The sequence below is a fragment of the Bombina bombina genome, chromosome 1 (assembly GCF_027579735.1).
Source record: "Bombina bombina isolate aBomBom1 chromosome 1, aBomBom1.pri, whole genome shotgun sequence".
Taxonomy (NCBI): domain Eukaryota; kingdom Metazoa; phylum Chordata; class Amphibia; order Anura; family Bombinatoridae; genus Bombina; species Bombina bombina.
The window spans coordinates 604388573-604414206 of NC_069499.1; the positions used below are offsets into that span (position 1 = coordinate 604388573).

Here is a 25634-nt window from a genome sequence, read left to right on the forward strand (position 1 = left end):
ACTTGCATGATTCAATTTAGAGCATGTCATTAAAAGACACTTTTAGTTTTGCTTTTATTTTCATATTTGCTTTTTTCTCTTAGTATCCCTTGTTGAAAAAGAATACGCACATATCTTACACTAGTGGAAGCTAGCTGGTGATTGGTGCCTGCACACATTTGTCTCTTGAGTTTGGCTAACTAGATGTGTTCAGTTAGCTGACAATGTTCCTTCAGCAAAAGACAAGAGAATTGTATGTTCTACTATCCGAATCACAAAGAACATTTTGGGGTTTCCTGTCCTTTTAATGTGTTTCCAAAGACTTGTTATAGCAGCAGCAAAGTATAAAATGTATGAGAAAATGCTCCTTTGGGATTATTTTTGTATATGAAATAGCTTATTTTGTCATTATAAAACCAAATCCCATTATTATACCATTCAAGCAACCTTCTCTCTTATACTAAATAATGGGAAGAGGAACTTATAATTTTGATTCCAGGGAAAGATTGGTTACTAAAGTACATGAGCAGATCCTCTTCATCAGTAAATGTAATGGAAGTGAATATAAACTATTATACAGATATATAACCTTCCAAGACTAGCAGTAATTTAACCAGGTTCCTCAGCAGAATATTGGAGGGGATTGTTGGTACATTTTTGAATATTTGTTGGCTTTGGCCTTTGATATATTCATATTGTGTTTGTGTAATTGGAGCTATGGAGAAGGTGGTAACAGTTAAATTGCCTATTGATCCACTTTTATTTCTATATAATAAGCCACCTCAGTTGAAGTGTACCCTGCAATCAAAATGGTTGTATTATTGTTGCAACAATCTTTGTTTTATTTGAAAAATTCTCAATAAAATTAAATTAATAAATAAAATGGGCTGAGCTTGCAGGAGATCAGATCTCCTTTTTCCACTTTCTTTACACACAAATCACTCCTTTTCTTATTTCTGGCTGTATACCAAATTCCAAAAATGATAATTTTATTACTTGTCTCTCCCACCCCCACTAGGAGTGTCATTTCTTCTACTGGGTATGTTTACAGATTTTCGGTATAGGTGGGGATTTGTAAACAATGTAATACACTCCAGCAGTCATTGTGGTAAATGGACAGAAGGGAACAAATTAAAGGGAACAAAACAATGACAGTGCCCTATCCCTTTATTGTTTTCACATGTAAAATATTTAACATGTTTAAATAGTTCTCTTTTATATACAATATACACATTTTCAGAATCGTATTATTCCTCTGATCAGTGCCATATGTGTATGGATACCAAATACCCTTGGCTTATCCTTGCTAGAACCTCCAGTCTTTCATATTGCTTTTGTTCTGTTAGATAGCACATACCATTTTTAACAACTTTCCAATCTAGTTTTATTACCAAATTTGCTTCAGTCTCTCATCTCTTTTGTTGAAGGAGCAGCAGTGTACTAGTGGGAGCTAGCTGAACACATTGGTTGAGCGAATGACAAGATTTAGTATAATCTACAATTGCCTTATTTATAGCATTGTTGATACCATACACTTCCTAATGTATTATCAAACTATAACAAAAAGAATGAAAAACAGGCGCTAGATATTAGAAATCCTGCAATAAAAACATATTCTAAATTTATTATAACAGTATAAAAAGTATATTTGCAAAGTCTGCCCTTCTTAAATGTTATGGGTTTTTAAGAAGTTGAGTTTCCATATATAAACCACTTTAATTAGTTTAAAAAAACAAGTCAGTACCTTAAAAAATAATTATATATATATATATATATATACAATATATATATATATATATATATATATATATATATCAGAAGAAAAGGGTTTTCGTGATGTGAGCTACACCTAGGTGTAGGCCACACTGGAGGCGCAAAGAATATATTACCACCTGTACGAGATAAGCTGCTGGAGTGAACGGAGAAGTATGGTCACACTAACCTTACAGGTGAACAGACCGTGTTAGTATAAAGCAAAACAAAGAGTTGTTCACTTCACAGCGCTGATCTCACAATATATAGTGTACTGTTTCAATACACCTAATGTAACAAAAATGATACAAAAATGATTGCATAAATGTATTGAACAATAATTCCTAAAAAGAGCACATTGCTACAATGTATATATATACTAGATAGGAAATGACCCGTCTATTTTAAATATTAACAACTGTTATTTCAATATTGCAGTGGATAATGAAGGGAGAATATATAGTTCCCAAATATGTTGATCGAGTCTTAAATAAGCAAGGGTGTTTTATCTTCAAAAATGAACGTTCAGCAATGTGGACATAGAATTACAGCAATCCCAAATGGTTTCACAGGCTACTCACAATGGGTGACCTCAATCATATGAGGTAAGGAACGGGCGTTGTTGATGTGCCAGGCCCCAGCACTGATCCTCCAGTAGCAAGCTTGTGATCCTGTGCGTTGTCCCGGATAGATTTTCTGTTTGTCAGTTGGAGCCACAGAGCGTAGTTTATTTCAATTCTCTCCACTTCCCGGGTTCTCCAATGTTGTTGTCAGCAGCCGTTCTATGTTTCTTTGATAACTCGGGAAGTTAGAGTACAAGAGCTGCCTTTCAGGACGAGTTAGTCAGGATTTGACAACAAAGTTTTTAAGCATCAGGAATAAATAATCCCTCCCTACGTCTGTTTCCTACTACTGAGCCTCAGAATGTCTGACAAGCAGCGGGGTAGCGCTGCACAGACGATCAGCCCAGTGTTGCTGGGCTGATCGTCTGTGCTGACTCATCCGATACTAAAAATAATCTGTGGCCATGGTGTGTATATATATATATATATATATATATATATATATATACACACACAATTAAGAAGTGTATACTTTGATAGTAAATATACTTTATATACAGTTATAATAAGTTTACAATTGGCTAGATTACGAGTCTTGCGTTAGCCTTAAAAAGCAGCGTTGAGAGGTTCCTTACCCAACGCTGCTTTTTTAACGCCCGCTGGTATTATGAGTCTGGCAGGTACAGGTGTACCTCTCACTTTTATTCTGCGACTCAAGCTTACCGCAATCCCCTTACGTAAATTGCGTATCCTATCTTTTCAATGGGACTTGCATAACACCGGTATTATGAGTCTTGGAGAAAGTGAGCGGTACACCCTCTCCTGTCAAGACTCCTACCGCATTTAAAAGTCAGTAGTTAAGAGTTTTATGGGCTAACGCCGTAACATAAAACTCTTAACTAAAGTGCTAAAAAGTACACTAACACCCATAAACCACCTATTTAACCCCTAAACCGAGCCCCCCCCCCCCCCACATCGCAAACACTTAAATAAAAATGTTAACCCCTAATCTGCGGACCGGATATCACCGCCACTTTAATAAATATATTAACCCCTAAACCGCCGCACTCCCGCCTTGCAAACATTCGTTAAATTTTATTAACCCCTAATCTGCCGTCCCTAACATCGCCGACACCTACCTAAATTTATTAACCCCTAATCTGCTGCCCACAACGTCGCTGCTACTATATTAAATTTATTAACCCTAAGTCTAACCCCCCCTAACTTAAATATAATTTAAATAAAACGAAATAAAATTACTACAATTAAATAAATGAATCCTATTTAAAACTAAATACTTACCTATAAAATAAACCATAAGCTAGCTACAATATAATTAATAGTTACATTGTAGCTAGCTTAGGGTTTATTTAATTTTTTTGTATTTATTTTAACTAGGTAGAATAGTTATTAAATAGTTATTAACTATTTAATAACTTCCTAGTTAAAATAAATACAAAAATACCTGTAAAATAAATCCTAACCTAAATTACAATTACACCTAACACTACACTATCATTTAATTAATTTACTAAATTACCTACAATTAAATAAAATAAACTAAAGTACGGAAAAAAACAACACTAAATTACAGAAAAAAATAAAATTATTACAAGAATTTTAAACTAATTACACCTAATCTAATCCCCCTAATAAAATAAAAAAGCCCCCCAAAATAATAAAAATCCCTACCCTATACTAAATTACAAATAGCCCTTAAAAGGGCCTTTTGCGGGACATTGCCCCAAAGTAATCAGCTCTTTTACCTGTACCTACTCTAAAACCCACCCAATCCCCCCTTAATAAAACCTAACACTAACCCCTTGAAGATCACCCTACCATGAGACGTCTTCACCCAGCCGGGCACAAGTGGTCCTCCAGAGGGGCAGAGGTCTTCATCCGATCCGGGCAGAAGAGGTCCTCCAGACGGCCAGAAGTCTTCATCCAGACAGCATCTTCTATCTTCATCCATCCGGAGAGGAGCGGGTCCATCTTGAAGCCAGCCGACGCGGAGCATCCATCCAGACCGACGACTACACGACGAATGATGGTTCCTTTAAATGACGTCATCCAAGATGGCGTCCCTTGAATTCCGATTGGCTGATAGGATTCTATCAGCCAATCGGAAATTAAGGTAGGAAAAATCCTATTGGCTGATGCAATCAGCCAATAGGATTGAAGTTCAATCCCATTGGCTGATCCAACCAGCCAATAGGATTGAGCTTGCATTCTATTGGCTGTTCCAATCAGCCAATAGAATGTGAGCTCAATCCTATTGGCTGATTGGATCAGCTAATTGGATTTTTCCTACCTTAATTCCGATTGGCTGATAGATGTAAATGACGTCATCTTGGATGACGTCATTTAAAGGAACCGTCATTCGTCGTGTAGTCGTCGGTCTGGATGGATGCTCCGCGTCGGCTGGCTTCAAGATGGAACCGCTCGCTCCGGATGGATGAAGATAGAAGATTGCCGCCTGGATGAAGACTTCTGGCCGTCTGGAGGACCTCTTCTGCCCGGATCGGATGAAGACTTTTGGCCATCTGGAGGACCACTTGTGCCCGGCTGGGTGAAGACGTCTCACGGTAGGGTGATCTTCAAGGGGTTAGTGTTAGGTTTTATTAAGGGCGGATTGGGTGGGTTTTAGAGTAGGGTTGGGTGTGTGGGTGGTGGGTTTTAATGTTGGGGGGGGTATTGTCTTTTTTTTTTACAGGTAAAAGAGCTGATTACTTTGGGGCAATGCCCCGCAAAAGACCCTTTTAAGGGCTATTTGTATTTTAGTATAGGGTAGGGATTTTTTATTATTTTGGGGGGCTTTTTTATTTTATTAGGGGGATTAGATTAGGTGTAATTAGTTTAAAATTCTTGTAATTATTTTATTTTTTCTGTTATTTAGTGGGGGGGGTCGTACTTTAGTTTATTTTATTTTATTGTAATTAATTGTAGTTAATTTAGGTAATTTATTTAATTATAGTGTAGTGTTAGATGTAATTGTAACTTAGGTTAGGGTTTATTTTACAGATAAATTTGTATTTATTTTAACTAGGAAGTTATTAAATAGTTAATAACTATTTCATAACTATTGTACCTAGTTAAAATAAATACAAAGTTGCCTGTAAAATAAAAATAAACCCTAAGCTAGCTACAATGTAACTATTAGTTATATTGTAGCTATCTTATGGTTTATTTTATAGGTAAGTATTTAGTTTTAAATAGGAATTATTTATTTAATTGTAGTAATTTTATTTAGATGTATTTAAATTATATTTAAGTTAGGTGGGGTTAGAGTTAGACTTAGATTTAGGGGTTAATAACTTTATGATAATGGTGGCGACGTTGTGGGCGGCAGATTAGGGGTTAATAAGTGTAGGTAGGTTGCGGCGACATTGGGGGTGGCAGATTAGGGGTTAATAAATATAATGTAGGTGTCAGCGATGTTGGGGGCAGCAGATTAGGGGTTCATAGGGATAATGTAGGTGGCAGCGGTGTCCGGAGCGGCAGATTAGGTTAATAAGTGTAATATTAGGGGTGTTTAGACTCGGGGTTCATGTTAGGGTGTTAGGTGTAGATATAACTTTTGTTTCCCCATAGGAATCAATGGGGCTGCGTTAGGAGCTTTACGCTGCTTTTTTGCAGGTGTTAGGTTTTTCTTCAGCCGATTATGCCCCATTGATTCCTATGGGGAAATCATGCACAAGCACTTTTAGCCAGCTCACCGCTACCGTAAGCAGCGCTGGTATTGAGGTGAGATGTGGAGCTAAATTTTGCTCTAAGCTCACCTTTTTGCGGCTAACGCCGGATTTAAAAGAACCCGTATTACCAGCGTTACTTTAGGTGAGCGGTGAGGGAAAACTGTGCGTTAGCACCACACCCCTGTTACCGCAAAACTCGTAATCTCTGTGAATAAGTTTTATTGCAGGAATTCTAATATCTAGCTCCTGTTTTTCCTTCTAATTGGGCCAATCACAAGAGGCATATATGTGTAGCCATCAGTCAGCAGCTAACTCCTAGTAGTGCATTGCTGCTTCTGAGCCTACCTAGGTATACTTTTTAACAAAGGATGCCAAGAGAACATGCTATCTGAATCATATCATGCCCTTTTACCTTAAACTCACTCATCTCTCTGTTCTTTAACTTTGATTGTTGTACAATTCAATCACAATGGCCTAAGTGATCCCCATCTCTCTCATATTTCTTCGTAATGCTAAACTTTATATAACTCACTATTACTCCTGATCTTTATATACTCTGCTCTGTTGCACTATAAAAGACTAATATTTGCCCATAGAATCCCCCATTTCCTCCATATAATCCTTCCTATGTATCATGCTATTTGTTTGTGCAGGGAAGGGATTATTCGTCATTATGTAGTGTGTGAAACTCCTGGGAATGAATATTATCTGGCAGAGAAACACATTCATTCCTCCATTCCAGAACTGATAACATATCATCAGCACAATGCAGCAGGTGAGCTGAGCAAAATGTATGGATTGTATTTAGAGAGAGGTTTACACTTTTATGTTGAATAACAAATTGGTAAAATGTTAAATAAGTACACAATCTATATTGTATGGTAGATTAAGGAGATCAAAGCATTGAGCCCCACATAGAAATATGACACTAGTTAAGGGCATTGAAGCAGGAGACATTAATAGTTGGTGTAAAAGAGACACATCAAACATGTGATATATAAATGAATGTATAAGCATTTTGGTTTCAGGGATAAGTGATATTAGTGAATTAATGAGATGTAATAATTAATACCTTTATTAAAGACCTATAAAAAATGTCTGCTTGCTCATTCATTCATATTCTGCAGGTCTGATATCACGGCTGAAGTATCCGGTCTGCTCTATGAAGAAGAATGCCCCCTCCACTGCAGGCCTGGGCTATGGTAATGGGACAGTTGGGTAAATGGACGGTGGCAGTAGCAGTAAACCAATCAGATTTCTTTGTTTTGCAGTTGGGTGGTATATTGGCAGCAAGTACACTAGGGGACAATTGATTAGTAAGATGTGTAAGAATGCTATACTATAGTCATATAAAAATATGAGAGGAAGTAGCTTGTGAAGTCACATTACGATTGTAAAGAACAAATAGCAAACAAAGTGAAATAGTGTTCAGATAAGGTTAAGAGTGACAGTGGTCATAAATTCTGGTTCTTATTGTCCTTCTCATACAATCCTTTTTAAAAGGTTCGTGGGAGATTGACCCCAAGGACCTGACATTTCTGAAGGAGCTAGGAAATGGGCAGTTTGGGGTGGTAAAGTATGGCAAGTGGAGAGGGCAGCATGAAGTGGCCATCAAGATGATCCGAGAGGGATCCATGTCAGAAGATGAGTTCATCGATGAGGCCAAGTGCATGATGTAAGTCCTGGGTGTGTCTCTCTCTTTGAGACAAAACATTAAACCTGCATGTCAAAAATGGACATTAATTGATCACTATAACCATAAAATGTACATTGATAGCAGTTTAGATTTTTATCATTGAAATGTGTTTTCTTTAAAGGATTTAACAATGATGCTTTGTTCAGTATTGTTAAATTGATCCTATAGTTGTTGGAAAAAAGAAATTGAAACATCTAGAATGTAAATTAGATTTTATTTTACATTAAGTGATCATGGGGGCCTTGAACGAACACTATTACACACTGCAGTCTGAGGACTACTATTACACTACAAAAGCTTATTATGTGTCCCAATATCAACTCTTATATCAAGACTTTTACACTACCCTTTATGGACAAGAAGATTCTCATTTTGATAATTAGATGTTATGGGACTTGCTGCTCTGTATCCCAGAGGAGCAGGAATAATTAATTATTCTATCTTCCATCTTCTACCTTTCAGTTTAAATATTTTATTTTAATGGAAAGTATTTGAAATGCACCTACTGATAGGAACAAGTCCTGCTGCTGTACAAGTTGACAGGCATAAGCCTCCATAAGCTAGACAATGAAAATGAGGTTTGCTTAGACAATGAAAATGAGGTTTGCTGCCTTAGACAATGAAAATGAGGTTTGCTTAGACAATGAAAATGAGGTTTGCTTAGACAATGAAAATGAGGTTTGTTCAGAACAGGATCATCCATTTATCAATAGAACTATCTATAATACATTTTAAAAACCATCTTTTAGACAAACTTTCCTTAGTCAATGGCCAAGATTCAATATAACAAGTTCATGATACTATCTTGTAGAGTAAACTTACCACAACATTGTAGTTGGTAAATTGGGGAATTCATAAAGATTTGTATCCGCCCCTTGTTGCATCTGTGAGTTTTGAGTTACTATGCATTATAATTAATGGACAGTGCAAATATTTTGCAATTTCTAATATTTACATAAACCATTTTTCAAGCTTGTTTCCTATGTGTTGTGGTTGTAATTATTGTTTTTCCACATTGCTGTTTGTGTTTGATGTGCAAGATATCCAGGGCTGGCTCAAGACACTTGTGTTTACTTTAGTGTGAAACCCAAACATAGGGACAGATTACAAGGGGAGCGCTATTTAACGCTCCCACTCGAGTGCTAATTGCGCTAGAAGTAATCTTTTTGTGCGTGTCTGATTGCGCTCGTATCATGAGTTAAAATTAAACCGTTTTTGCTATTGCGTTAACCGATGAGCACTAAAAGCTGAACTTAGAATATTGTGTGCTTGTTCACATATTTCCCAATAGAAGTCAACGGAGCAACAACGTACTCGCTTGCAAACATGATCCCATTTTCTCATGTGTGCTAAACCTGACATAAAAATATGAATATTTCACATTCCAAAGTTCTTCACTTAGAATATGTTCTTCTAATTATTCATATATACATATTTATACATATATCTCATGTTTTTGGTACAATTTATAGCTATACCTACTTACAGTAAATACATAGTTAAAACATTTTTAGAATATGCAATATTGCATAAATATGATTTTACATGTTTTCCTCTACTTATCTGCAAAGTGCTCCAATGCACTGATATATATGTGTGTATATGTGTACATATGTATTTATGTGTTTCTATGTGTGTATATGTGTACATATGTATTTATGTGTTTCTATGTGTGTATATGTGTACATATGTATTTATGTGTTTCTATGTGTGTATATGTGTACATATGTATTTATGTGTTTCTATGTGTGTATATTTCTGTAAATAAGTAAATACATATGTACACACACACATATATATATATATATATAAAATAATTTTTATTAGATGGTGTTATTATGAGTGTAACTATACTTTGTAATGTATTTTTTATGTGTTTTGTGACACTTTTTTGTTTCACGGAACAGTTAACCAGAGCTCTGAGGACGCAGTAATCATTCTAGTGTAAATCGTGTTTACTTTCAACTTGTAATATAAGCAGTAAACCTGACGAGCGCAAACACCCTCAATAAACCTCTTATCGCTTGCGTGTAACTGTTAGTACTCCACTTGTAATCCGGCCCATAATCAGCAGTTCCAAAGATTAAGGTTCAGCAGACTGGAATTTCACATGATAGCATGCTGGTACCCAGCTAATGGACCCTATATGAGGGTAAATTATCTTAAAGGGACATTAAACCCCACATTTTTCTTTTATGATTTTCAAATATAGCATGCAATTTACAAACACATTTCCAGTTTATGTTCATTATCTAATTTGCTTTGTTTTCTTGCTGTCCTTTGTTAAAAAGAATGCCATAGGTAGGCTCAGGAGCAGCAAAACACTACTCTGAGCTAGCTGCTGATTAGAGAATAATGCTATTTTTATATTAGAAGTAAATTGGAAAGTTGTTTAAAATTGTATGCTCTATCGCAAGCATGAAAGAAAAAAAATGGATTTCATGTCCCTTTAAAAAGAAAAGCACTATTAACCAGTACATGCTTTCCCAATATATCACCCTTGACAAATGCTGCCTGGGTCATCTGATGCAGTTATAGAGCCATAACTGGGCATATTATGTACTGAGTAACTCTAGAGGTTAAAAGCACTCATTAACAAAACGGTGATAAAGATCGGTGAAGTGATACTCAATACATTTTGGACATGATCACGCCTTTACCATCGGCAACCTCAAGAACATAAACTAGGCACGTATTTCCTTTACTATCTCTTTACAAAAGGCCTGTAGCATAAAAAGCAAAGAGTGTATGGTCAGCACATCTAAATCATCTCTGTATGAAGCACTTCTATAATCAATTTGTTCATTCTATTTGAAGTCTATACAGTGGGAAGGTGTTTATACATTGACCCATAGAAGCTGGAAGCTGCATAGTATTAATCAGCTGAGCAAAATTCTATTTCTTATTTCACAATTTTTTTTAGATTAGGTAGATTTCATCCCTGATCACTAAGCAGGCAACAACATGATGACCATCTAGATGACAGTCCATTTGTATGTAATATATAGGCCTTATTAGAAAAATGTGCACTGGTGCTGTATTAGCCATACTCAATGCCCACTAAACCTTTATAAGAAGTCATCAAAAGCATAGGAAACAGTATAAGAATGTAATCTAAAATGTTTAATAATGTGTTGTTAAAAATCTTTGCAGTATGCTTTTATTAATTATGTTGACCCATTTCCTGTAATTTAGCTCTGAAAATTGTCAGTTTTCTAAATCCCCCTTAGTTTCTATAAAGTAATGGGTGCCGTCATGTTTTAACTTAAGTTTCCCCTTATATTTCTTTCCTGCAAATAGGGGCAGATATAAAACAGGCAATAAAAGAGACTCTCCGAACAAGACTGTGTGAAACATAGAATTATCTTAAAGGATTTCCACACAGCCTTGTTTGCACAAACAAAGATTAATAGAAAACTAGTTCAAACATGGCAGTGCCCATTACTTTATAGAAACTAAACCTTTACACTTATATTTTTCAATATTTAAAAAATTCATAGAATTGTAAAAAATGTATCTACATATTATTCTAAGGCTAATCTTTACTTTAGATACATCAAAATGACTATGTGTTTGCTGTTTAAAGTGATGGTAAATTCAAAACCTTTATTTTTTGCCATTCGATGTAAAATTTAAAAATAATCGGCCAGATTACGAATTTTGCGGTAAGAGGGGTGCGTTGCTAATTTGCACGTTATTCTAACAGCTCACTTACCTACAGCACTGGTATTACAGGTTTTCAGAAACCCGGTGTTATTAGGCAAAAAGTGAGCGTAGAGCAAAATTGTGCTCCATACCGCACTCCAATACCAGCGCTGCTTAAATCAGCGGTGAGCTGGTTGTACGTGCTTGTGCACCATTTCCCCATAGACATCAATGGGGAGAGCCGGCTGAGAAAAAGTTTAACACCTGCAATAAAGCAGCGTAAAACTCAGTAACGCAGCCCCCATTGATTCCTAAGGGGGAAACATTTTACGTTTACACCTAACACCCTAATATGAGCCCCGAGTCTAAACACCCTAATCTTAGACTTATTAACCCCTAATCTGCTGACACCTACATTATACTTATTAACCCCTAATCTTCTGCTCCGGACATCGCCGCGACTATAATAAACATATTAACCCCTAAACTGCCGCAACCCCAGCATCATAAACATTAGTTAAATATTATTAACCCCTAATCTGCCGCCCCTAACATCGCCGCCACCTACCTACATTTATTAACCCCTAATCTGCCGCCCCCAACGTCGCTGCCACTATACTATATTTATTAATCCCTAAATCTAAGTCTAACCCTAACCCTAACACCCCCTAACTTAAATATAATTAAATTAAATCTAAATCAAACCTACTATTAATAACTAAATAATTCCTATTTAAAACTAAATACTTACCTGTCAAATAAACCCTAAGATAGCTACAATATAACTAATAGTTTAATTGTATCTAGCTTAGGGTTTATTTTTATTTTACAGGCAAATTTGTATTTATTTTAACTAGGTAGAATAGTTACTAAATAGTTATTAACTATTTAATAACTACCTAGCTAAAATAAATACAAATTTACCTGTAAAATAAAACCTAACCAAAGTTACACTAACACCTATCACTACACTACAATTAAATAAATTACCTAAATTAAATACAATTAACTAAATTAAGTACAAATACCTAAATTACAAAAAAAACCCCACTAAATTACACAAAATAAAAAACAAATTACAAGATATTTAAACTAATTACACCTAATCTAATAGCCCTATCAAAATAAAAAAGCCACCCCCCCAAATAAAAAAAACCTAGCCTAAACTAAACTACCACTAGCCCTTAAAAGGGCCTTTTGCGGGGCATTGCCCCAAAGAAATCAGCTCTTTTACCTGGAAATAAAAATACAAACAACCCCCAACAATAAAACCCACCACCCACACAACCAACCCCCCAAATAAAACCCTTACTAAAAAAACCTATGCTCCCCATTGCCCTGAAAGGGGCATTTGGATGGGCATTGCCCTTAAAAGGGCATTTAGCTCTATTGCAGCCCAAAGCCCTAACCTAAAACTAAAACCCACCCAATAAACCCTTAAAAAACCTAACACTAACCCCTGAAGATCCACTTACAGTTTTGAAGATCCGACATCCATCCTCAACGAAGCCGGGAGAAGTCCTCATTGAAGCAGCAAGAAGTCCTCAACGAAGCTGGGAGAAGTCTTCATCCAAGCCGGGAGAAGTGGTCCTCCAGACAGGCAGAAGTCTTCATCCAGACGGCATCTTCTATCTTCATCCATCCGGCGCGGAGCGGGTCCATGTTCAAGACATCCGACGCGGAGCATCCTCTTCATCCGACAACTACCCGACGAATGAAGGCTCCTTTAAGTGACATCATCCAAGATGCAATCAGCCAATAGGTTTGAGCTGAGGGGTTGTTTGTATTTTTTTTACAGGTAAAAGAGCTGATTTCTTTGCCTTTTAAGGGCTATTGGCAGTTTAGTTTAGGCTAGGGGTTTTTTATTTGGGGGTGGGATTTTTTATTTTGATAGGGCTATTAGATTAGGTGTAATTAGTTTTAAATATTTATTAATTTATTTTTTATTTAGTGTTTATTTTGTTTTGTAATTTAGTTAATTGTATTTAATTAATGTAATTGATTTAATTGTAGTGTAATGTTAGGTGTTAGTGTAAGACAGGTTAGGTTTTATTTTACAGGTAAATTAGTATTTATTTTAACTAGGTAATTAGTAAATAGTTAATAACTTTACTAACTAGTCTACCTAGTTAAAATAAATACAAACTTAGCTGTGAAATAAAAATAAAACCTAAGATAGTTACAATGTAACTATTAGTTATATTGTAGCTAGCTTAGGGTTTATTTTACAGGTAAGTATTTCGTTTTAAATAGGAATTATTTAGGTAATACTTGTAATTTTTATTTAGATTTATTTTAATTATGTTAAAGTTAGTGGGTGTTAGGGTTAGGGTTACGTTAGGGTTAGACTTTGGGTTAGGTTTAGGGGTTAATAACTTTAGTATAGTGGCGGCGACGTTGGGGGTGGCAGATTAGGGGTTAATAAGTGTAGGTAGGTGGCAGCGATGTCGGGGGCGGCAGATTAGGGGTTAATAAGTGTAATGTAGATGTCAGCGATGTCAGGGGCGGCAGATTAGGGGTTAATGAGTGTAATGTAGGTGTCGGCGATGTCAGGGGCGGCAGATTAGGGGTGTTTAGACTTGGGTGTTTTATGTTAGGTTGTTAGGTGGTAAACATAAATTTTCTTTCCCCATAGGAATCAATGGGGCTGCGTTACAGAGCTTTACGCTCCTTTATTGCAGGTGTTAGGCTTTTTTTAGCAGGCTCTCCCCATTGATGTCTATAGGGAAATCGTGCACAAGCACGTAAAACCAGCTCAAAGCAACGCTGGTATTTGAGTGTGGTATGGAGCTCAATGGAGCTCAACGCTGACATATTGCCTGCTAACGCCGGGTTTTTGCAAACCTGTAATAGCAGCGTTATAGGGAGGTGAGTGGTGGAAAATAACTTGCAAGTTAGCACCGAGCCGCTCATAACGTAAAACTCGTAATCTAGCCGTAAGCTAACTACAAAATAGCTAATAGTTATATTGTAGCTAGCTTAGGTTTAATTTTTATTTCACAGGTAAGTTTGTATTTATTTTAACTAGGTAGACTAGTTAGTAAATAGTTATTAACTATTTAATAACTACCTAGCTAAAATAAATACAAATTTACCTGTAAAATAAAACCTAACCAAAGTTACACTAACACCTATCACTACACTACAATTAAATAAATTACCTAAATTAAATACAATTAACTAAATTAAATACAAATACCTAAATTACAAAAAAAACCCCACTAAATTACACAAAATAAAAAACAAATTACAAGATATTTAAACTAATTACACCTAATCTAATAGCCCTATCAAAATAAAAAAGCCCCCCCCCCCAAATAAAAAAACCTAGCCTAAACTAAACTACCACTAGCCCTTAAAAGGGCCTTTTGCGGGGCATTGCCCAAAGAAATCAGCTCTTTTACCTGGAAATAAAAATACAAACAACCCCCAACAATAAAACCCACACCCACACAACCAACCCCCCAAATAAAACCCTTACTAAAAAAACCTATGCTCCCCATTGCCCTGAAAGGGGCATTTGGATGGGCATTGCCCTTAAAAGGGCATTTAGCTCTATTGCAGCCCAAAGCCCTAACCTAAAACTAAAACCCACCCAATAAACCCTTAAAAAACCTAACACTAACCCCTGAAGATCCACTTACAGTTTGAAGATCCGACATCCATCCTCAGCGAAGCCGGGAGAAGTCCTCATTGAAGCAGCAAGAAGTCCTCAACGAAGCTGGGAGAAGTCTTCATCCAAGCCGGGAGAAGTGGTCCTCCAGACAGGCAGAAGTCTTCATCCAGACGGCATCTTCTATCTTCATCCATCCGGCGCGGAGCGGGTCCATCTTCAATACATCCGACGCGGAGCATCCTCTTCGTTCGACAACTACCCGACGAATGAAGGCTCATTTAAGTGACATCATCCAAGATTTTTACAGGTAAAAGAGCTGATTTCTTTGGGGCAATGCCTTTTTAAGGGCTATTGGCAGTTTAGTTTAGGCTAGGGGTTTTTTATTTGGGGGGGGGGGGGCTTTTTTATTTTGATAGGGCTATTAGATTAGGTGTAATTAGTTTAAATATTTATTAATTTATTTTTTATTTAGTGTTTATTTGTTTTGTAATTTAGTTAATTGTATTTAATTAATGTAATTGATTTAATTGTAGTGTAATGTTAGGTGTTAGTGTAAGACAGGTTAGGTTTTATTTTACAGGTAAATTAGTATTTATTTTAACTAGGTAATTAGTAAATAGTTAATAACTTTACTAACTAGTCTACCTAGTTAAAATAAATACAAACTTAGCTGTGAAATAAAAATAAAACCTAAGATAGTTACAATGTAACTATTAGTTATATTGTAGCTAGCTTAGGGTTTATTTTACAGGTAAGTATTTCGTTTTAAATAGGAATTATTTAGGTAATACTTGTAATTTTTATTTAGATTTATTTTAATTATGTTAAAGTTAGTGGGTGTTAGGGTTAGGGTTACGTTAGGGTTAGACTTTGGGTTAGGTTTAGGGGTTAATAACTTTAGTATAGTGGCGGCGACGTTGGGGTGGCAGATTAGGGGTTAATAAGTGTAGGTAGGTGGCGGCGATGTCGGGGGCGGCAGATTAGGGGTTAATAAGTGTAATGTAGGTGTCAGCGATGTCAGGGGCGGCAGATTAGGGGTTAATGAGTGTAATGTAGGTGTCGGCGATGTCAGGGGCAGCAGATTAGGGGTGTTTAGACTCGGGGGTTTATGTTAGGTTGTTAGGTGTAAACATAAATTTTCTTTCCCCATAGGAATCAATGGGGCTGCGTTACAGAGCTTTAAGCTCCTTTATTGCAGGTGTTAGGCTTTTTTTTAGCCGGCTCTCCCCATTGATGTCTATAGGGAAATCGTGCACGAGCACGTAAAACCAGCTCAAAGCAGCGCTGGTATTTGAGTGTGGTATGGAGCTCCATGGAGCTCAACGCTGGCATATTGCCTGCTAACGCCGGGTTCTTGCAAACCTGTAATAGCAGCGTTATAGGGAGGTGAGTGGTGGAAAATAACTTGCAAGTTAACACCGAGCCGCTCATAACGTAAAACTCGTAATCTAGCCGTAAGCTAACTACAAAATAGCTAATAGTTATATCGTAGCTAGCTTAGGTTTAATTTTTATTTCACAGGTAAGTTTGTATTTATTTTAACAAATTTATTAATACAAAGTTACCTGTAAAATAAAACCTAACCATCCTTACACTAAAAACTAACATTACAATAAAATGAAATAAATTAATTTAATAAAATACAATTTACTAAATTACAAAAAAAATAAACACTAAATTACAAAAAATAAAAAAGAAATTATCAAAAATAAAAAACGAATTACTAATCTAATTTAATAGCACTATCAAAATAAAAAAGCCCCCCCAAAATAAAAAAAAACCCTAGCCTACACTAAACTGTCAATGGCCCTTAAAAGGGATTTTTGCGGGCATTGCCCCAAAGAAATCAGCTCTTTTACCTGTAAAAATAAATACAAACACCCCCAACAGTAAAACCCACCACCCACCCAACCAAACCCCCAAATAAAAACCTATCTTTATAAACCTAAGCTAACCATTGCCCTGAAAAGGGCATTTGGATGGGCATTGCCCTTAAAGGGCATTTAGATCTTCTACATTGCCCAAAACCCTAAGCCAAAAAAAAAACCACCCAAAAATCCTTAAAAAAACACTAACCCCCAACGATCCACTTACAGTTATCGAAGTCCGGACATCCATCCTCATCCAGCCGGCGAAAGTCCTCATCCAAGCAGAAAGAAGTCTTCATCCAGGAGGCCTCTTCGATCTTCATCCATCCGGTGAAGTCCTCATTTAAGCGAGAAGAAGTCTTCATCCAGACGGCATCTTCTATCTTCATCCATCCAGCGCGGAGCAGGTCCATCTTCAAGACATCCGGCGCAGAGCATCCTTTTCTTACGGGCATCGCTGGAAAATAAAGGTTCCCTTTAAGTGACGTCATCCAAGATGGCATCCCTTACATTACTATTGGCTGAAAGATTTCTATCAGCCAATAGGAATTAAAGGGGAAAAAATCCTATTGGCTGTTGCGGCGATGTTAAGGGCAGCAGATTAGGGGTTAATAAGTGTATTTAGGTGGTGGTGATGTTAGGGGCAGCAGATTAGGGGTTAATAACTGTATGTAGGTGGCGGCGATATCGGGAGCGGCAGATTAGGGGTAATAGTTTTATTTAGGTGGCGGCGATGTTAAGGGCGGCAGATTAGGGGTTAATAACATTATGTAGGTGGCGGTGATGTCGGGGGGCGGCAGATTAGGGGTGTTTAGATGTGGTTTTTATGTTAGGGTGTTAGGTTTAAACATAACTTTTTCTTTCTCCATAGACATCAATGGGGCTGCGTTACGGAGCTTTTGTTTCCACGATCCCAGGTGTTAGACTTCTTTTTTGCTGGCTCTCCCCATTGATGTCTATGGGGAAATCGTGCACGAGCACGTCAAAACAGCTCTTGTATTTGGGTGCAGTATGGAGCTCAGCGCCACCATATCACCCGTACAAGCCTGCTTTTTGTAAACTTGTAATAGCAGCGCTATAGGGAGGTGAAATAACGCAGCTTTTGTGGCGGTTTTTAATTTCCCTATAGCGCTGAAAACTCATAATCTACCTGATTGTGTTCACACCCGAGGAGTTATTTAAGAGTCAGCACAACATAGTACTAAATGCAAGTCAATAGATAATAAATAAAAAGTCATGTGATCAGGGGGCTGTCAGAAGATGCTTAGATACAAGGTAATCACAGAGGTAAAAAGTGTATTAATATAACTGTGTTGGTTATGCAAAACTGGGTAATGGGTAATAAAGGGATTATCTATATTTTTTTTTTTTGCAAATAAATTTTTTATTGAAGTTAAAATAAGTATTAACAAACAAGGTTCACCTTTAGGACAATATTACATCAAAGAGAGTCTTACATTGTCTGTAATCTAGATTTGGTGACAAAACAGTATTGACATATAATAAGAGAGTTACGTATATTCATATTTTAACATGGTGCTAGACAAAAGTGCAGGTGAAATGAAATATAACTTCATTTTATATTATATTATTGGCAAGTGATCTCCACAAAACAATGGAAAACGCTTCATAGCATATCTGAGTTAGAGCTTCAGTCTGTGGAGAGTTAGTATGTGTGTTGGCCACTCTTGGGCCGACATGTATAGGGGGGAAGAGGGTATCAGCGGGCAAAAAGCCGCTCAGATAGAAGAGGGGGAAATGGAGGGGCGGAGCCTTCTAATCAATGCGGTGGAGCTTATAATACAATTAAGTATGGGTTGGTTTCCTCTTCTGTTAAATAGATATTAAAGATAATACTAGGATTATAGGGTTCCTATTTCGGAGAAGTCGGCTAAGCTTCTCCCTGCTTGTGCAGAGTGAGATTATATACACTGTAGTGCGATGGGCATGTTAGGAGATTAGCAAATTGCGCAGCTATCAGTCTATAGGCTCTATAAGAGTCAAATACAACCCCTATAAGCACGGAAATGTCTAACCCATTAGGGGTATCCAGAAAATGGGTGAACATATTTATGCGCAAAAAAGTGAGTAAAAAAGCTTGCTCATAATACATCATATATCTCCATATGGGGCTTATAGTTAAGGCTTCACAAAGGAGTATATAATTGATGAAGGAATGTATTCCACCATTTGAGGGCCAAACTGTATCAGTCAGGCTAAGTAACCTTCAATGAATTATAATAACTCTCAGCTAAAGCAGAAATCAGCAAATAATATCTATAGTTAGTGATAAAATTAGAACATTACTGCGTAAGTATTTAGAACACAAGAGGGAGAGGTATGCAACTATACACAAACTTAGCAACCCATGGAAGGGGTGGATCCCTCTCTAAGAGGAGCTAAATAAGGGGCCTAGTAATTTGCCTAGATCTGTAGGTTTAGTCACTGCAGGGGCATTCCTAACAGAAGAAATGAAAAGATAAAACATGCCTAGTCTGTAGGACACATGAGCTGCAGAATTATCATAAATGCTTAACCCAATTAACAAACCTTGAAGAGAAAAAAAGAAAAGTTTTCAAAGGTAAAACAAAGCTTGGTCAGTACAAAACTGTCAAACTTGAGTGTACATATACATGGAGAAAAACATTAGTTATAACTTAAGATAATTTATGAGTCTGTGTCTAGATTAGGATGGTATTGGTTATTATAGACACACAACCTAACAATGTAGCATGTAGAGGGGGGTTTAATCCCCTTTGTCATTAACATACGTTCCATAATAGTGTAGAGCCCTGTAATAGATGTACTCAGAGATGTGAGTGCTTTATATATTTCTGACCTTACATGTGTCTCATGCTAGGGAATGCTCGATACACAAAAGGAGATATATCTAGATGATTGGCATACATATAAGAGGTTAAGTTCTACAAGGGGGGAGGGGATTATCTATATTTTAAAACAATGCTATTGTAGACTGTCCCTTTCAGACACCACTGTCATATCAATTGATTTTCTATAGGACACACACACAGAGCATTAACTGATGCTAGAATTCTTGCTTGTATTACATTTCTATTGCTAAAACAAACAATAAAAAGCACCATTTATCATTATCATTGCACAAGCAGTTCTGGTAAACTGCTTGTACAATGCCGCCCGTGCAATCTTAAGACCGCTGCTTCTTAACTCCTGTTTCCTGAAGGCTTGCGAGGAAACATAGGCATTGAGGCCGATACAGAGTTTCTTAAATCGGCCCCTGTATATTAGTTAACAAATCAACACTGCAGGCAATAAGTGCCTCATTTAAATAATAATATATACAAACAGTTACAGAGCCTGACTTACAGGTGAAACTCGAAAAATTAGATTATAGTGCAAAAGTTAATTTATTTCACTAATGCAACTTAAAAGGTGAAACTAATATATGAGATAGACTCATTACATGCAAAGCAAGATAGTTCAAGCCGTGATTTGTCATAATTGTGATGATTATGGCTTACAGCTCATGAAAACCCTAAATCCTCAATTTCAGAAAATTAGAATATTGTGAAAAGGTGCAATATTCTAGGCTCAAAGTGTCCCACTCTAATCAGCTAATTAAGCCATAACATCTGCAAAGGATTCCTGAGCCTTTAAATGGTCTCTCAGTCTGGTTCAGTAGGAATCACAATCATGGGAAAGACTGCTGACCTTACAGTTGTGCAGAAAACCCTCATTGACACCCTCCATAATGAGAGAAAGCCTCAAAAGGTATTTGCAAAAGAAGTTGGATGTTCCCAAAGTGCTGTATCGAAGCACATTAATAGAAAGCTATGTGGAAGGGAAAAGTGTGGAAGAAAAAGGTGCACAAGCAGCAGGGATGACCACAGCCTGGAGAGGATTGTCAGGAAAAGGCCATTCAAAAGTGTTGGGGACTTTCATAAGGAGTGGACTGAGGCTGGAGTCAGTGCATCAAGAGCCACCACACACAGACAGATCCTGGACATGGGCTCCAAATGTCGTATTCCTCTTGTCAAGCCACACCTGAACAACAAATAACGTCAGAAGCGTCTTACCTTGGCTAAAGAAAAACAGACCTGGTCTGTTGCTTAGTGGTCCAAAGTCCTCTTTTCTGATGAGAGCAAATTTTGGATTATTATTTGGAAACCAAGGACCCAGAGTATGGAGTAAGAATGGAGAGGCACACACTGCAAGATGCTTGAAGTCCAGTGTGAAGTTTCCACAGTCTGTGTTGATTTGGGGAGCCATGTCATCTGCTGGTGTTGGTCCTCTGTGCTTCATTAAGTCCAGGGTCAATGCAGCCGTCTACCAGGAGATTTTGGAACACTTCATGCTTCCTTCCGCAGAGGAGCTCTATGGGAATGCTGACTTCATTTTCCAGCAGGACTTGGCACCTGTCCACACGACCAGAATCACCAACACCTGGTTCAATGACCGTGGGATTACTGTGCTTGATTGGCTGGAAAACTCGTCTGACCTGAACCCCATAGAGAATCTATGGGGCATTGCCAAGAGAAAGATGAGAGAAATGAGACCGAACAATGCAGAAGAGCTTGAAGCATCCCGTTCTTCCATAACACCTCAGCAGTGCCACAGGCTGATAGCTTCCATGCCACGACGCATTGAGGCAGTAATTGCTGCAAAAGGGGCCCAAACCAAGTACTGAGTACATACAGTGTGCATGCTTATACCTTTCAGAGGTCCGATATTGTTCTATGTACAATACTTGTTTTATTGATTGCATGTAATAATCTAATTTTCTGAGATTGTGGATTTGGGGTTTTCATGAGCTGTAAGCCATAATCATCACAATTATGACAAATCACAGCTTGATCTATCTTGCTTTGCATGTAATGAGACTATCTCATGTATTAGTTTCACCTTTTAAGTTGCATTAGTGAAATAAATTAACTTTTGCACAATATTCAAATTTTTCGAGTTTCACCTGTATCTTTTTGCCATTATGAATTTGCTTTTGCATGGGTTTCTGCTTATTAATTTTCCCAACATAAATACTTAATAATCTCACTGAGATGATAGCGTAACATCAGGTTATAAACCTTTTCTAGCCCTTTACTCACCTCACTAACTAAATGAGTGGTCGTGTTTATTCAGCAGTAACCATGAATTGAATGTATATAATGATATTGGTAACAGGTACATGTCCTGTGTATACTGATGCTAGCTCTTCTCTGTTCACAGGAAGCTTTCCCACCAGAATCTAGTTCAGTTGTATGGGGTCTGCACGAAACAGCGTCCCATCTTCATCATTACGGAGTACCTCTCTAATGGCTGTCTCCTTTCATATCTACGTGAGCTGCGTGGGAGAGTAGGACTGGTTGACCTTCTCACTATGTGCAAAGATGTATGTTCAGCAATGACATACCTGGAATCCAAACAATTTCTGCACCGTGATCTGGTGAGAGTTTCATAAACAAAAGATATAGCCACAAGGTCACACTACATTATATTTACAAATTGTATAGTGTGACCTTGCCCTGATGGTGATCCTACATTACATTTAATAAAACAGCAGTGTGGGATCCTATCTTAATAATGTAGCTAAGGTGTCACCCTGTATGATACAGAAACACAGCACTCTTCGCCTGTCTTGTGCATTCATTGTTTTATACTGAAATAGATAAAAACCCAACACTTTCTGAACCTGTTATGTCAGAAGTTCATTATATATTAGATTAAAAGCACAGACCATTAAAGACTGTTCTGATAATTCAATGTGTATTACAGGCTGCCAGAAACTGTTTAGTTGCAGAAGATGGATCAGTAAAGGTGTCTGATTTTGGCCTCTCCAGGTATGAACCTGTCCTCCTGTTTATTTGTGTATCTGTACCCTGCTCAGTTAATGTTAACTCAGCGCTATACGCTCCTCCTTGTTGTAGGTATGTCTTAGATGATGAATATACCAGCTCCCTGGGCTCTAAGTTTCCAGTCCGCTGGTCCCCTCCAGAAGTTCTCTTATACAGCAAGTTTAGCAGTAAATCTGATGTGTGGTCATTTGGTAAGTCACTTCCCTGTTTTTCTCTACATACATAAGTTTTCAAACTGCCTTTTCTTTTCAAAACATTATTGGTCCATTCCCTGTTGTATAATATGATTAAGTAACATGTTTTGGAGGATGTTGATTCTTGATTGAGCCTGTTGTTTTAAAAAGACATTAAATAGTAAATAAATGCTATCTATAATGATAAGCTTGAGGATAATATGTAGAATTTAATCATAAAGTATTCCTATAAAGTAGTGGGCACTACCATCTTGAATGAAACCTAGGTTTTCCTTACTTTATCTTATCTGCTGAGGACAATAAGGAACAGCTAAAGGGTGCAAACAATAGCTATGTGGAATGTTAAAATAACTATATAAAAAGTCTCTATACTCCTAACAGCTATGATTTAAGGTTACACTCGTAAATGGTAAAATAATTAAAACACTTATTTAAAAAACATATATCTGATTATCTCAATATATTCATCAAAGAAATAGGGACGTCTCCCTTAAAAGTATATAAACAGTGATACAATGGATCAAGGAAATGTATACAAATAATACGAGCAGAAAAAGTAAAAGTTGTATCCAGTTCTAAATAACTCTTAAATTCCCAGTAAAAGTTCAGGAGTGCCAGATAGCATTAGTGCTGTAAAAAATTTTAATCTCAGCTTTTGCCGTTTTAGCATATACCACCAAATGATCTTATACTTTACTCGATTATTCAGTTCTCAGAAATTAGCTGATATTTACTTGATATTTACTTGATCTTAGACAGTCCCCATAAAAGACAGGATGATAAAGGATATATGTTTACTTCCAAAAGATTTGACTCCTCTTAGACACAGTCTCTGTGAAATAATTAGTACCTGTACTCCTTGGCTGTGATATAATTCCGGGAGTGTGATCCACTCCGTTGCTCCTTCAGAGATTCACTTTGTTGCTCCTTCAGAGATTGTTGTGGCCGTGAATTCACCACGATGGTGTCTGACGTCACGGGTGACACTCACAAATCGTTTGTTTTTGCAGATGAATTAAAGTGATAACATAGGGAGTAACCTGCTATTGCTGATTTCAACAATAGTGATCCAGAGATCCAAACTTAGCTACTGCACTTAGTGCCTCAAACGCAGGAAAGGGCTAAGATTTTACTTGTAGTATATTGAATGAATTAACCCGGGTTTAATTTTGACTTCCTGTCCTTTTAAGTATAAGTAAAAGCCCATGCACTTATAAGTAAGCATAATGCCTTAGGTTCTTGTCAATGTAAATAAATACATTATCAGGGTCCAGCTGTTTGTTAATCTGAACTATTAATATAGTGGTATCTGCAGTTGATAGTTCCACTGAATTCAGTAGTAACCATGGGGCCTATTTATCAAGCCGTCAACCGCAAATACTCTGGAATTCCGCAGCGTAATTGTGGAGAGCTTGATTCTCCATATTTATCAAACCCTGCAGATTGGCAAAAGTAGAATTTTGTGACGTAACATACGATCCGCCGGTCTCAGTCCAACACAGATCAATGCTTACATCACTACAGATGTTCTGAATGCAAATTCGGCACTATCTGACTACTTTTGCTAGTTATCAAATATCTACCAGGTACGCTCGCCACTATTCCGGCCCAGCGTAACTGGTTTTCAATCTGCCACCCTGGAGGCGGCGGATGCCATAGGAATCAATGGGAGTCTGAAAGCAGCGAAAGCTATTTTCGCTGCTGCCCGATATCCCATTGATTCCTATGGGAGAATAAAAGTTATGTTTACACCTAACATCCTAACATATACCCCGAGTCTAAACATCCCTAATCTACCGCCACCTACACCGCCGCCACCTACATTATACTTATTAACCCCTAATCTGCCACCCCCTATACCGCCGCCACCTACATAAAGTTATTAACCCCTATCCTGCCACTCCCGGAGCCCACCGCAACTAAATAAATGTATTAACCCCTAAACCGCCAGCCCCCCACATCTTCATAAACTAAATTAACCTATTAACCCCTAAGCCTAACAACCCGCTAACTTTATATTAAATATTAACTCATTCCTATCTTATAATACATTTAAACTTATCTTTAGATTTAAATTAAACTATATTGAACTAATAATTAACCTATTCTAACTATTATAATAAAATTACATTAAACTATATTAAACGATTAATTAACCTATACAAACAAAGAAAATTAAGGAGTCCGGTACTTCTTGGTGCATTTTTCAAACACTCGACTTTATTGGCAAGTTAAAACAGCAGCTTTCACAAGACACACTTGACAGCAGACAAACAGCACAGGATGGTGGTCACTAATGCTGACGCGTGCACCAAGAAGTACCGGACTCCTTTATTTTCTTTGTTTGTATTCACTCTGAGCCAACGATGGAGACTGGCTTCGTTGCTCCAGGTCGAGCCCCCTCGCCCACCCAATAGGAGAAGTAGGCGGAATCGTACTGTGATGTCAGACGCCGAATCGAACTTGGCCACATCAACTCACACGGCATCGAGGATCCCAGGTAGCTCGAGCAGGGGAGCAGACGGTAGAACCGGAGACACCGCATCCAGCGGGTGAGTGCACGCCCCCCCAGGACCGAGTCCTGAAGTATCGATCTGTGAGAAATTTGTATATTTGGGCCAATCTACCTTGTTGATTATAGACACTGCATGGAAGTGTTTTACCTATTTGGGCAGGGGTGAGGAGGGGAGCTGTACCCGAGGCACACACGAAAAGGAGAAACTTCTATTATAATAAAATTACATTAAACTATATTAAATTAATAATTAACCTACCCTAACTATTATACTAAAATTACATTA

At 37.4% G+C, this 25634-nt stretch overlaps 1 protein-coding gene across 1 annotated transcript in view; it reads left to right on the plus strand.

Moving 5' to 3' along the window:
• The window catches only part of BTK (Bruton tyrosine kinase), a 303295-nt gene that overhangs the window by 259556 nt on the left and 18105 nt on the right, over positions 1–25634 (plus strand). The window contains exons 12-17 of the mRNA XM_053698951.1: positions 6640–6761; positions 7114–7188; positions 7490–7661; positions 22014–22230; positions 22560–22624; positions 22712–22830. Coding sequence (XP_053554926.1) covers positions 6640–6761; positions 7114–7188; positions 7490–7661; positions 22014–22230; positions 22560–22624; positions 22712–22830 — 770 coding nt within the window. The remainder of the gene's footprint in view (positions 1–6639; positions 6762–7113; positions 7189–7489; positions 7662–22013; positions 22231–22559; positions 22625–22711; positions 22831–25634) is intronic.